Source organism: Tupaia chinensis, unplaced genomic scaffold, assembly GCF_000334495.1.
Source record: "Tupaia chinensis unplaced genomic scaffold, TupChi_1.0 Scaffold000634_1, whole genome shotgun sequence".
NCBI classification, from domain to species: domain Eukaryota; kingdom Metazoa; phylum Chordata; class Mammalia; order Scandentia; family Tupaiidae; genus Tupaia; species Tupaia belangeri.
Window position 1 is genome coordinate 3,130,744 of NW_006160154.1, and position 14,957 is coordinate 3,145,700.

The 14,957-nt window shown below is 37.3% G+C and overlaps 1 protein-coding gene across 2 annotated transcripts in view; it reads left to right on the forward strand.

The window, feature by feature from the left end:
• SGCG (sarcoglycan gamma) overlaps positions 1-14,957 on the forward strand; it is a 175,369-nt gene that overhangs the window by 85,852 nt on the left and 74,560 nt on the right. For both annotated transcript variants that reach the window (XM_006159521.1, XM_006159522.2), the window contains exon 3: positions 8,315-8,416. In XM_006159521.1, the coding sequence (XP_006159583.1) occupies positions 8,315-8,416 (102 nt within the window). The remainder of the gene's footprint in view (positions 1-8,314; positions 8,417-14,957) is intronic.

Consider the following 14,957-nt stretch of genomic DNA (forward strand, 5'->3'; position numbering starts at 1 on the left):
ACCCCCACAGGCGGACAGACAAGCCGCAATCCCTTCGCCTCCATTCTCCTCTTGGGATCTTGAGCACGTATGCATGCACACATGCCCAGCATGAGTTTCAAGCCACTGGGTCCAAGACTGGAACCATGCTTGGCTGTGTGGGAGTCCAGCAACATAACCACTACGCTATCTGCTGGTCTCACAAACATATTTTTAAAATAAGTTTCACTATCTGCTGGTCCCACAAACATATTTTTAAAATAAGTTTTTTTATGAAGTTGTAGGTCATCTGTATATAGCGCCATGCTAATCTTTTCTGGGTTTTGTAGTAAAATTGTATGGGCGCTAAATGAGCAGCCCATCTGATAATCTTGAGTCTTCCGTCCTTGATACCTTTCCTATCTCTGAAGCTGCTCTTCTCTTATCTTAGTCCTTTCTCACTTCTTCCCCCGGCTCTTTTTATTCTTATGTTACAGAGAGGGGGGAAAAAAAGCCCTATCTATATTTATTATTTTTCTTAGTGTCTAGTATACTATATACTATCATATTATAGGCATCTTATACATGAGGACTTTGGGATCCCACAGCCAGGAAATGAGAGAGAGTTTACACCTTGTCCTAGACAAGGTGCCAAGATGCAAACAACAAGGCACCACTGCATGAGACTGAGGTTGCCTGGGAGGCCTGGGTCCCGCTCTAAGGCCAACCCAAACATGCTGGGCACAGTGACACATGACTCTGTTCCTAGCTAACTCAGAGGCTGAGGCAGAAGGATCAAGGTGAGAACCTATCAAAAAATACCTCTCTCTCTCTTCATTCCATAGTTTCTCATTTTCTCATTTAAAAAAATGCATCCTTTTCAATTTGATGTGAACTCAACCCTTTTTCTCCTTGATGCCATATGTGGAATATCATAAAAGGCAGTAGTAAAAAGAAAGAGTTGACCAGTCACCTTCTCTAACATGATAAAGTATGTTTACCATAAACTAACAGACAAAAACATACTTAATACTGAAACCCTGGAAACATTCCCATCAAAACTAAATACAAGAGATGTCTGATATTGCTACTATAATTCAGCACTTTTATGAAAGTGCGACAAATGCAACTGGAGAATTAAATAAGGGGTAGAAATAACTAGCATGTGATTTGAGAAAACAATTACATACAAATAATTTTAGTGTTGTCTTACAAAAATTCTAGAGAATCAAATGAAAAACTACCAAAACAAATAAATTTTACAATATGTTGAATTCAAAAACAAAATACAAAAAGAAATGTTCACTTACATTCTGGACCCAACTAGCTGAAAATGTATTGGTAAGAAAATCACACTTCATATCATAATAGATATATAAGGTATGTATGCATACACATATATATATTACACACATATAAGTATATACACACACACATATATGTATATATGTATCTACTCTGTTGATAGTGCTCAAAGAGAATAGATAAGAGGGAAATACAAAGCTTTAAAAAAACATAATACTAGCTTTATTAATAACAAAGAAAAGGAAAGACTTCTTGCAGCTAATATCAAAACATTCTATAAAGCTAGAATAATACAAACTGTATGGCACATTGTCACCAAATATAACAATGCAACATAAAGATATTTCAGAAAAAGTTGATAAGAATACAAATAGGTAAGTGTAGTACAGTTAAAATTTGTCCAGTTTTTTTAAGATGATATACTTAATTTAAATATTTTTAAACTTCAGGCTGGCAGGTGGCATGGTGGTTAAGGCATTAGACTCCCACATGGCCAATTATGGTTCAAGTCCCAGACCTGGTGGCTTACTTTCTCACTCCTCTATCTCTGTCTCTTTCAGGTCAAATTTTAAGAAATAATAGTAATAAGTAAATAATGAAAAAAAAAACATTAAACCTAATTTATTAAATTAATAATTATCAGTGTAAATATAATCTTAAATTTTTAAAATTCATCTGTTGGAAAAGGTAGTAAATGCAAGCATATTATATTAATGTAAAACACATTATCAGACAGTATCAATATTTCTGCATATACTTGGATAACTTTTCTGGCTAAATAAAAATTTGTCATGTCATACTTGTGTTTATTTAATCTTAAGCAAGGTATTGTGCTACTTTTATTGTGTAAATATGCTAGTATATTCAAATGATGGTTAATGGAAGAAAACATTACTTTGTTGAAGTCAGTAGGTCCATTTGAGTCTAAGGAAAACAGAGGAAAATTACTATGCCTTTAGGTATTGAAGAATCTATAGTGGAAAAGTTATATATCTGTAAATAATAGCCAAAATTATACATATTAGTGTGTGTATGTATGTATACATATATATGTATATATATTGTAATTTTGTTAGAGTATTTGTTGTAGTGAGTCAGACTGAAGGGAAATTAAGACAATATAAATAGTATTAAAACTTCTTGAAAATTAAAAATTTTCATTCTTCAAAAGACACAGTTAAAGAGAGAAAACACAAGACACAAATTGGGGGGAAATATTTGCAAATTACATACCAAAAAAGAGTTTATATCCAGAGTATATAAAGAACTATGAAGGGACCAGCAGTTAGCAATAATGGCTACGTCGCTGGACTCCCATGTAGTTGACCACGGTTCGAGTCCCGGACCCGGTGGCTTAAACTCACACCAGGTGCATGTGCGTGCGTGCCCAAGATCCCAAGAGGAGAATGGTGGAGAAGGGATTGCAGTATGGCCACTCCCCTGCCCCGGGGGGGTGATTTTTCGCTTTCTGTCTCTCTCTCTTTCTCTGGCGACTGCACATACCCTATAGCAAAAACCTCTCCCAAAAAAAGAAGAAAAAAAAAAGAACTATGAAACATCAATAATAAAAAAAGAAGCAACCCAATTTAAAACGAGGTTAAAAAATTAAACATTTTACCAAAGGCAATATTTGAATGGTAAAAAGCACATGAAGATGTTTAAATCATCAGTCATTAGGAAACAGATTAAAGCAACAATAAGATTCCAGTACACCTTCTAGAGGAAGGGGACAAAAACAGTAACAAGTGCTGACAAGAATACAGAGTGATCATACTCTCATATATTGTTTATGGGAATGCAAAATGGTGTAGTCATTTTGGAAAACAAAAAAGTTGAACAGCTTATTGTTTCCTACAAAGCTAACACTGTGTCTCCCATATAACCTGTAGATAACATTTTCTGACAGCTTTTTTCATAAGCATGAAAACAACCCAAATTCTTTGAGCTGATGAATGGATGAACTGTGGTACATTCATCCAGCAGAATGCTACTCATTAATGAAAAGAAACAAACTACTGATTCACACAACATGGATGAATATCAAATGCATCATTCTAGTGGAAAAAATCTGGAAAGACTACTGTGAGAATCCATTCATATTGTATTCTGGAATAGGCAAAAATATAAGAACAGAAATCAGACCCATGGCTACCAAGGAAGGGGAACAATAGGGGGAAGAGTTGATTGTAGAAGGGCAAAGGCCTTTGGAACCAGCAGTTAGCATCATGGCTATGTCGCTGAACTTCCACGTAGCTGACTGTGGAAGTCCCGGACCTGGTGGCTTAAACTCATGCCTAGTGCGTGTGTGTGCGTGCCCAAGATCCCGAGAGGAGAATGCAGGAGAAGGGATTGCGGTGTGGCCATCCCCCCTGGGGGTGATTTCTCACTTTCTGTCTCTCTGTCTTTCTCTGTCTTTCTGGTGAGCACATGCGCCCTATGGCAAAAACCTCTTCAAAAAAAAAAAAAGGAAAAGAAGGGAAAAGGCCTTTTTTTGTATTAAAGGTAGAATTGTTCTATATCTCGACTGTGTTGGTAGCTGAATGACTATATAAGCTCGTAATAGCTCACAAAAAATGTTAACCTTTCAGTGAAATTTTATTTACTAAATTTTATTTTATGAAATTTTATTCATGGTAAATTTTTTCATTTGTAAAGTTTACCTCAATATATCTGACATTTTTTTCCAGAGAAACTTTTGCTATGGGGTGCATACACTCACTGGAGAGAGAGAAAGAGAAAGTGAGAAATCACCCCAGGAGAATGGCCACACCATAATCCTTTCTCCTCCATTCTCTCTCCTCTCAGGATTTTTTTGGACATGCACACACACACACACACACACACCCAACATGAGTTTCAAGCCTCCAGGTCCAGAAATTGAACTGAGGTCGACCATATGAGAGTCCAGTGCCTTAACCACTACACCTGCTGGCCTCTATATCTGACCTTTTAAATGAATAAACAGGCCAGTCCAATAGCCTAGTAGTTATGAGAGCCGAATCCCATATGGTTCTCAAACATAGTTTGAGTCCCAGCCGCAGTAGCTCATAAAACGTGTCAAGCATGTGTGCATGTGTGTTCAAAATCCTAACAGGATGAAGCAATGGAGAACGGATTGTGGCATGACCGTGCCCCATTGAAAAATATTTTCTCCCCCTCTCTCTCTTTCTCTCTGTACTTCTGTCTCTCTCTGGCAAGCATACATACTCTCTGCCAATTAAAAATATATATTGAGTCATCAAAAAAGTCATGATGCATTTTTGCATAGGAAAAAAAAAAACAGAAAAAAAATACATCATGACTTTTCTGATGACCCAAATCAATAAGAAAGAAAGTAATGAAAGATGAGCATATTCTTTTGTTCTCCAATATTATATGGCGTTTTGTCGTTTGCAGAAAGATGTAAATTCATTTTATTAAAATCAAGTAATACTGTATACTATTCCAGAAAAACAGGACCAATAAGATAAATATGTATGAAAGAGGTGATTTATTTTAGGCATTAGCTCACACAATCCCAAGGTAAGAAATCTCACAATAGGCTGTTTGCTGGGACCAGCAGATGACATACATAATGGTTACATCGCTGGATTCCCACATAGTCAGCCATTGTTTGATTCCTGGTGGCTTTAAACTCACACCAGGTGCATGTGCATGCATGCCAAAAATCTAGAGAGAAGAAAGGAGAAGGGATTGCAGCATGGCTATGCCCCCTGAGGGGAAGTGATTTCTCACTTTCTGTCTGTCTCTCTGGCAAATGCTCATGCCCTATAGCAAAAATCTCTCTAAAATAATAATAATAATAATAATAATAATAATAATAATAATAAAGCTGTCTGCAAGCTGGAGAAATAGCTGGAAGACTCAAGCAAGGAAGTCAATGGTGCATGTCACAGTCTGAGACCAAAGTCCTGATCAGGGCTTTCAAGAAGCTGCTGGTCCAGAGTTGGAAAGTTAAAGAACTTGGAGTCTGCAGCCAAGGGCCAAGTGTCTGAGTCAGGATGAACAGGCAGGTGTTTTAGTGTCAGGAGTGGAGCACCCAGCACTCCCCAGAAAGAAGGGTCAAGAAAGGAGACATAATCCTCCACTTCCTCTGTTTGTCCCTCCTGCCCCTGGCCAATTGGATGGTGCCCACCTACATGGGAGGGGCATCTTCCTCTCTCAGTCCCCTGACTCACATGCCAGTCTTGTCTGCCAGCACTCACAGACACACCCAAGAGCGAGCCATGCTTCACTCTCAAGAGTCACAATTAACCACCATAAATACCACAGGTGAAAGTAGACTTGGGTCATCTTTTTCATATATGTAATGAAGGAAGTGAGACATAATGATGAGCAATCCATTTTGGAAATCTGGTCATGTAAATTAGTTACTTCAGAGGCTAGGATGAGCTTTACGTTTTTCTTCTAATGTAACCATAGAGTCTAGAAAAAATATTGGCATCTGTTCACTTGAACCCAGACATTCAAAGCCGATTTTTGAATTGGAATTTATTACCTTTAAATTTCAGGTTAACTCTAGAATATAAGATTTCTAGTGGAAATATTTGCTTAAAAAATGGCTAATTATTCATACGTGAAGAATTTTATATTTGTAATGTTGGTTTAATTTCACAAATGATGCTTTATAAATACCCAATTAGATCCCATAAGAACTTTCAAAAAGTAGTAGTCACATTTTTTTAGACTGTGAGTCCTTCTTTAAGCAAAACCATCCACTGAATACAATGTGTAAAGAGACTCAGAAGTGCTTGTCTGTCTCAGTGGAAGGGGGCTTGCACCCAGCAGGACAGCGCTAACACCACTTCTCCTATTGAAAAGACTACCGAAATGGTAGTTCATGGATAGAAAATCACACACAGTATTTGTTTCTTGTAAATGGGGTTTGTCAACAGAAGGAGTACTCAAAAGAAGTCTATGGCATAGAACATGAACTTTGGGTTCAAAAGTAACCTGTCTCTATCCTGGAAATTACCCAGTCACTGTATAAAACATTCCAAAATGGCTTTATTTTTCAAACTGCTTTGTTCTCCTCCCCCTTCCCTACAGTCCCTTCTATTGTGGGAGAAGAGAAGAGAAAATCAAGTTTTGTTGAATTTAGGTGCTTTCAAGACATTCAAAAGAGTATAAGGAGGCAATTGTATATAGAGATGAAAAGAGAGAACATAAACTACAGATAAAAATGGACAAGTCTTCCATTGCAATGGCTACTATCAAAAAAAAAAAAAGAAATAACAAGCGTTGGTGAAGGTGTAGAGAAACTGGAACCCTTCGTGGGAATATAAAATGCATAGTATAGAAAAGAGTATGAAGGTTTTTCAAAAAATTCGAAATATAATTTACCACATGATCCAGCAATTCCACTGCTGAACATGTATAAAAAAGAGTTGAAAGCAGGGTTTCAGATATATTTGTACACTCAGGTTCACATTATCACTTCACAATAGCTAAAACATTGAAGCAACCCAAGTGTCCATCGATGGATGAGTGGATAAGCAAAATGTGGTTTATACATACAATGGAATATTACTTGGGTTTAAAAGGAAAAAAAAATTCTGAAACACGTACAACACGTGTGAACCTGGAGGACATTATGCTAAGTGAAATAGCCAGTCACCAAAAGACAAATACTGTATGATTCCACTTATATGAAGTGGCTAGAGTGATCATACTCACAGACAGAAGATGGAATGGTTATTTCCAGGAGCTGGGAGGAGAGGAAAATGGGTACTTAATCTTTAATGGGTACAAAGATAAAAAGAAGCTTAGAGCTGGACGGTGGTGGTGATTGTATACAACAGTGTGAATGTACTTAATACCACTAAACTGTTTGCTTAAAAATGCTAAGATGGTAAATTTTAGGTATATTTTAGCACAATAGAAAAGAAATTGGGACCAGCAGATGGCATAGTGGCTACATCACTGGACTCCCTCGTAGTCAACCATGATTTGAATCCTGGAGCCAGTGGCTTAAAACTCACGTCAGGTGCATGGGCATGTGTGCCCAAAATCCCAAGAGGAGAGAGTAGAGGAGAAGGAATTGTGATACGGCCATCTCTCCTGGGGGTGGGTTGGGGTGACTTCTTGCTTTCTGTCTCTCTGTCCGTCTCTGTTTCTCTAGCAAGTGCATACACTCTATAGCAAAATTTTCTCTCTTAAAAAAATTTAAAAAGGAATGACTCTTCAGTACTGCAGTAGTAATGGAGGTCATGTTATAAAATGAATTCAGGAAAGGGCTTTCGACTGAGCTTGGAAAAAACAACAGTCCAAAACTAGTGAAGAATCAGCCTGTAACGAATTTGAGATTATGGTTTCAGAAGTGGGAGGAGACCTAAGAGAGTACAGTATCATGGAAACCGAAGAAGGATAGTGTCCCAAGGAAGAAGAGGTCCAGTGTTGAATGCTGCTGAGAATGCAAAGGAAATGTAGTTGAAAATGCCCACAAGACTAAATACCATGGAGGTCACTGGTGACCTTCAGAATTTTGTTTCAATCCCTTCTGGTAACCCCTCATGACTGTAAACTCCTTGAGAATAGACACTTTAAACAAAGCTCTACATCCTCCTGTATTGCTTTTCACTTAAGAAGTCCCTAATAAATAATTGCTATATAGTGAACCTAAATGACATGCTTAACACCTTAGACATGCTTTTAAGGGTATTTTGAGGGTGATAAAACTAGGTTGTGTCCTGATTGTATTTTGATTATACAAATGTATACATGTATTGAAACTCATAGAACTATACACATTGAAAGAATCCATTTTAGTGTATTTTATTTTTAAAAAATAGTTAATACTAATGGTAAGATTTTTGTCTTACGTGGTTGACTCTTGGATGTCTATTATAAAAGTATTTTCTAAATCTTACATGTATTTTTTAAATAGTCTCTTGCATTTACACAAGATTTAGTAAAATATTTAGTAAAAAATAAAAGCAAGTGTTAATAAGGGATCTAGGAGGAATACAAAAAAAGGTGGGAGGAAATGGAAATATTAATATCAAGTCAATACAACAATACAGTAACCTCTGCTGTCTCATTTTTTCAACAGACAGGAATGGGTCACTTGGGTGTTACAAAAGATGGACTTCGCCTGGAAGGGGAATCAGAATTTTTATTCCCATTGTATGCCAAAGAAATACACTCCAGAGTGGTAAGAAAATTATGGAAAGGGATTTAAGTAATTTGTACCTTATGAAAAATTAATAATGGTTAGGACAGAAAGTCAATATATTTTGGAGAAAATGTTTTTGAGTGATACAGGTACATATAGTCATGATGTGGTCTTTATTAAAAGCTTGGTTAATGGGGCCGAGGTGAAGATTAAAGTGCTGGACTCCAACGTGGCTGACCGCAGTTCAAGCCGCCAGCTTGCTTTCTCTCTTTCTCTCTCTCTCTCTCTCTCTCTCTCTCTCTGGTCAAATTAAAAAGAAGAAGAAGAAGAAATAAAATTTTTTTTTAATAAAAAGCTTGGCTATTCGGTTGTGGAACCTATGTCTGATATTATATTCTAAAAAGATTTTATTTTCATGTGTTCAGATCTGAATTTGGTAACCTCGGTAATTTTGAGCATAATAATCCAAAAGTTTTTTAAATTAAAATCTTTACCAAAAAAATAAAATAAAAAAAATATATATATAAATAGTTTCCATCAGCCCCAGTAACTTTAAAACATTCATTTCAGGGCATTTAAAATTATCTGAGCTTAGAAAGAAATTAGCTTCTCAGTAGTGTGCTCTGCATTAATTATTATAGATCATTGTCTTGTAAGAGTCTCCACAGGTAGATTCAATATCACCATTAAATAACTGTATGACTTTAAAAATAAATCAAGATTAGGGCTGGCAGGTGGCAGGGTGGTTAAGGCTCTGGACTCACACATGGCCAATCATGGTTCAAGTCCTAGATCTGGCAGCTTGCTTTCTCACGCTCTCTCTCTCTGTCTGTCTCTCTCTCTCTCTGGTCGAATTAAGAAATAATAATAAGGAGTCAGCAAGTGGCACGGTGGTTAAAAGCACTGAACTCCTACATGGCCTACTGCAGTTCAAGTCCTGGACGTAGTGGCTTGCTTTCTCACTTGCCCTCTTTCTCTCTGTCTCTCTCTGATTAAACTGGGAAATAATAATAATAAAGTTTAATAAAATAATTCTTGGGACCAGCAGTTAGTGTAATGGCTGGCGCTGAACTCCCACATAATCGACCGCGATTCAAGTCCCGGACCCTGTGGCTTAAACTCACGCCAGGCGTGTGTGCGTGCATGCCCAAGACCCCAAGAGGAGAATGGAGGAGATGGAATTGCAGCATGGTCATCCCCCCTGAGGGGAGATTTCTCACTTTCTGTCTCTCTGTCTCTCTCTGTCTTTCTGACTAGCACACACGCCCTATAGCAAAAACCTCTCCCAAAATAAATAAATAAATAAAATAATTCTTAAAAAAAAAAAAAGAAATGATAATAGCAATTTTTAATTAAATAAATAATTATTTTTGAAAAGGTAAATCAAGATTTTCTTCATTACCTTCTGAGGAACTTATAACAAGAATAATAAAGAATAAAATATATATAGGATCAAATAATTTTAAAAATACATTCTGTTTTTCTTATGTGATGCTGTGGACTTCATAGTAAACATGAATATTTTGTTAGACTACGCTTAAGTAGTATTACCATCCCCCATAAACAAATGTTAAAACTTCATCTGTGGAGCTGGACGGTGACATCGTGGTAGCACAGTGCTCTGAAAGGCTGATCTGCATAGGATGGTACCACCCTGAACACGTTGGGTACACACAGGCCATGATCCAGGGCTGGCTGAAACTGGGGTGGATCACTGTATGAGAACCCTATTTGAGGGTGCCGTCTCTCTTTGTCTCTCTCCCTCTCTCTCAACAAAAAAAAATAAACCTTAAAAGAAATTTCATCCAGTTATAACTTACCAGTTATTAGAAGAGCACCCTCTTCATTTTCCTTCCATATTTCTGAATATGAAAGGATATTTCAGTATCCGCTGCCTACATAGGCTGTACTATAGGAGAATTAAAAAACTGACAGCTTACTAAAAAACATGAAGTCTTGTTAGATAGAGCACACTTTTAAAGTAAACACTGGAAAATACACCAATTTCTATTACCAACTTCTAAATGAAGGGGCATAAAACTTAAATGTAGATACTTAGCACAAAAGAGAGATCCTCCTGAGTGCGAAGCATATTAAGTAGGTTTAACCACCATTATTATGTTAATTCTGGGGATTTTTTACTGGCATTGGAGCAGGTCAATGACCTGTAATATCACAGGCTAACACACACGTGACCTGATTCTGTGAGCTTGTTCAGGCGATACACTTGCATTAATCATGATGATGTTCCAGTGTGCGAAATAGCCCTGTCACACAGGAACACGCAACATTAATGCAAGCTTTTGTAAAAAGGGAAGTCAAATATGAAGACATATAAATATTAGAATTTAGCTTTATACACCCCAGAATTGCATTGGCTGATCCTGTCATATTTCGGAAGAGATTATACTGGCATAATGTCCTGGTGTCTGAAATCAGGTGACTTGGTCATGGCAAATTTAATATTCTAGAATAGAATTAATATAACTTTCAGCTCTACTTTATCAAACTTTTTATCTCCATGATGCTCTTTAAAACATAAGGAGCAAAGTTACAAAAAAAATTTAAAATTATAGTGTATTAAAGTCTCACACTGTGGTATTAATTAATATGTCAATCGATACATAAAATTAGAGTAGTAATTTGAATAATATTATAATAGAGCTGTACAGTATTTTGTAACTAATATGACTTTCAAATAATAGCAGTCACAGAATAAAACTATGCCTCATAACTTCTATGTGCATTGATAAACTGGTTGTAAGTTTGCTTTACAAAGGTTTCTATAATTAAAATTATAGAAAATAAATCACCCTATGATTTGCAAAATTTGACACAATTCATTTATCTATATTGCTGGGCTGAAAGAATGTCATTATCATGATATTATATAATTCAGCATAGTGCTTTAGCATCTAACATCTGAATTTTTAGTAACCCCACAAAAGCAACACATGAGGTCCTGTATTGAATTCATGGTTTAAATCCATCCACTCTGCCCATTAACCTAAACATAATTTCCATGCAAAAATGCATCATGACTTTCCTTACAACCTAATATTTGAAAACATATAGCCATGATCAAAAATGAAATGAAGGACCAGCAGTTAGCATAATGGCTATGTCGCTAGACTCCCATGTAGTTGACTGTGGTTCGAGTCCCAGACCCAGCGGCTTAAACTCACACCAGGCACGTGTCTGTGCATGCCCAAGATCCCGAGAGGAGAATAGAGGAGAAGGGATTGCAGCGTGGCCATCCCCCCAGAGGGGTGATTTCTCGCTTTCTGGCGCTCTGTCTCTCCCTGTCGTTCTGGCGAGCGCACGTGCCCTATAGCAAAAACCCTCTCCAAAAAAAGAAAAAAAAAATGAAATAAAACATGGGAATCAACAGGTGGTATGGTGGTTAGAGTGCTAAGCTCCCATATGGTTAACTGCAGTTCAAGTCCCAGACCTGATAGCTTGAAAATCACATCAGAAGGACCAGCAGTTGGCAATGGCTATGTCGCTAGACTCCTATGTAGTTGACTGTGGTTTGAGTCCCAGACCCGGTGGCTTAAACTCACACCAGGCACGTGTCTGTGCATGCCCAAGATCCCGAGAGGAGAATGGAGGCAAAGAGATTGTGGTGTGGCTATCCCCCCTAGGTGCTGATTTCTCACTTTCTGTCTCTCTGTCTCTGTCTGTCTGGCGAGCATGTGTGCCCTATAGCAAAAATCTCTCCGAAAAAAAAGAAAAGAAAGAGAAAAATCACATCAGGCGCATGTGTGTGATATGTGCCCAAAAATCCCAGGAAGACAATGGAGGAGAAGGGATTGCAGCATGTCCAACCCTCCTGGAGGAGTGATTTCTCACTTTCCCTCTCACTGTCTCTGTCTCTGGCAAGCACACACACCTGAAAGCATAAACTTTTTAAAAAATGAAATAGAATTATAAGGTGTTAAAGCTTTTCATGAAATGGCCTGGGAAGTTCACAACTCTGAAAAGAAGCAAGGGCACCTGTAGCCAAAGCCCACAGAGCAAACGGCATCTACATGAAGGGACTTCAGCAGGCCTAAGCGTGAGACAGCGAGGAGGGCAGAAAGTAGCTGCAAGTTCTCCCATAACTTAAATACAGCTTCATAGCCGCGGAGAGGAGGGCACAAAGGTGCCAGGTAAGGACCTGAATATCACTGAGGAGAGAAAAACTAAGCCACCATAATGTTGATGAGAGAGCCTGAGATCCGAATGAAGATAATAGTAAAGACTTTGGACAGGCTTACACAAGCAGAAAGAGAAACATCCACACAGGAAAGTTTTCAAAATAAAATTTTAAACCACACAAGAAAACTTCATCTAAAAAACACCCAATAGATTTTTACAAAAATGAGGATTAACATTCAACTAAGTAAAAATAGTCGATCTGAAATATCTAGGAAAGTGGACTTAATATTTTCAAAGAGATAAAGCTGTTTCACAGACATTTTCATTGAAAGAACAGGAAATTATAAAATAAAACAGGAATTATAAAATTATAGAGCACAAATAAGAGGGAATAGATTTACCGTCTCAATTAAATGACTAAAAAAATGGGAAAATACGTGAAACAGTGGTTTCCAAATGTTGGGTCATGGGTAGCTCAGTAGACTTTATCTTGTCTTTAAAAGAAGAGATTATCTTTGAGAGAAGGGAAACAAAAGTCTTTCTAATATCAGAGATTCAAGATACATGGGGCCTTGAAACTTCCTTCCTTCTGAAAAAAAAATTACATAATTCTCTACCACTTTGAAGGATATTTGGTTTATGAATGAATCATAAACCTACCTGCACCCAATACCCAAATTACTGCCTTGCTTTTGAAGAAAATTGTTTATATAAAAGAAAGCAATCTTCCATAAAACAAAAACACCCATTCAGAATTATGATAACCCAGAAAACACTTACATTCTCATAAAGACACTTTATCTTCCAATGAAAAGTTAAAAAAAAAAAACACAGACATCCAACAAGTTTTAAAAAGGTTTTGAAATTGTGAGAAACTTTTGTGTTTCAAAAATAAGTAATATGGCATTTCTTATAGAAAAGCTAACCATGCTCTGATTTATCTTCTTAAAATGCAACATGTCCTGGACGTAAATACTAAATATGGAATTTGGGGGCCAGTAGGTGGTGTGGTGGTTAAGGTGCTGGACTCCCACATTTTAAAAACTAACATTTTAAATTTTAAAAAGTAAATAAAATTAAATAAGTAATTATTTTTAAAATAAATAGATAATGGAATTTTAATTCCTTACAAAAGAAAAAACACTTATTAAAACTTGATCATAGCAGATCTTTATCCTGAGAACTAATTTGGCACATTATAACTAGTGCACACAGGCACTATATATCCTTGGGGTTGGTTATTCGATTTTATGAAAAAATATAATACATAATCCAAAATTTTAAAGTAGTTTTAATGTATAGGATCCCAGCCATCAATGTATAGGATCCCAGGATCTGTGACTATGGAGAAATTACTGTTTATAAATTCTAAGTTTATGTATAAATATAAAGATATTAACATTTTACTTATTTTATTTTTCTCATGATAAAGAGAAAAAAAGAAGAGGAGAGGTACCCCTCAACAGGGACTTCATGCCATGCTCCGTCTCCAGCCCCAGCCAGTCCTGTCGTTTACACGAGCCACATGTACAGGGAGACCACAGGCACGAAGTCCCCTGTGGGTCCAGCATTACAGAGCATGGTGTTACTACTGTGCTCCTGCTGCTGGCCCAAAGATATAAACCCTTTAAATACTGCCATTTCCTCTTCTTCCCCAGGGGTCTCCAAGGCCCCAGTGGATACATTCCAAGGCCCTCAGTGGATGACTACAACCACAGATAGTACTGAACTCCATATTTAGTGGCGTGCTGCTTAATGACATTTCAGTCCATGAAGGATCACACGATGGATGATGAAGCAGTAGATTGTGCCATGTATCTTAGGTATGTAGCAGGCTCTTCCATCTAGGGTTAGGTAAATATACTTTGTGATGTCTGCACAGTGACAAAGATGCCTAACATGCATTTCTTGGAACATGTCCCCATCATAAAACAATCCATGTTTTCTCCTGTACATACATACCTATGATAAAGTTGAACTTGTAAATTAGGCACAAAAAGATATTAACGGTAACTAGTAATATGCACAGTAAGTTGTAATTCTGCACCAAATAAAATAGAACAATTGTAACAGTATGCCAGCATTATTACTCTTGCATTTCAGGGTCATTATTAAGTAAAATAGGGTTGCTTGAGTACAGGTACTGTGACAGCCCAGCAGTCGATCTGATGACCAAGACAATGCTAAGTGTATAGGTTAGTACCCTATTCAGTATGGCAGTGCTAGGCACACAGATGCTTCATGTCCAGGGTAGGAGCATGTGAGATGGGCATACAATTTAAGACATACAAGTTATTGGGAACCAGCAGTTAGCGTAATGGCTATGTCGCTGGACTCCCACGTAGTCGACTGTGGTTCGCGTCCCGGACCTGGTGACTTAAAACCCACGCCAGGCGTGTGTTTGTGCGTGCCCAAGATCCCGAGAGGAGAATGGAGGAGA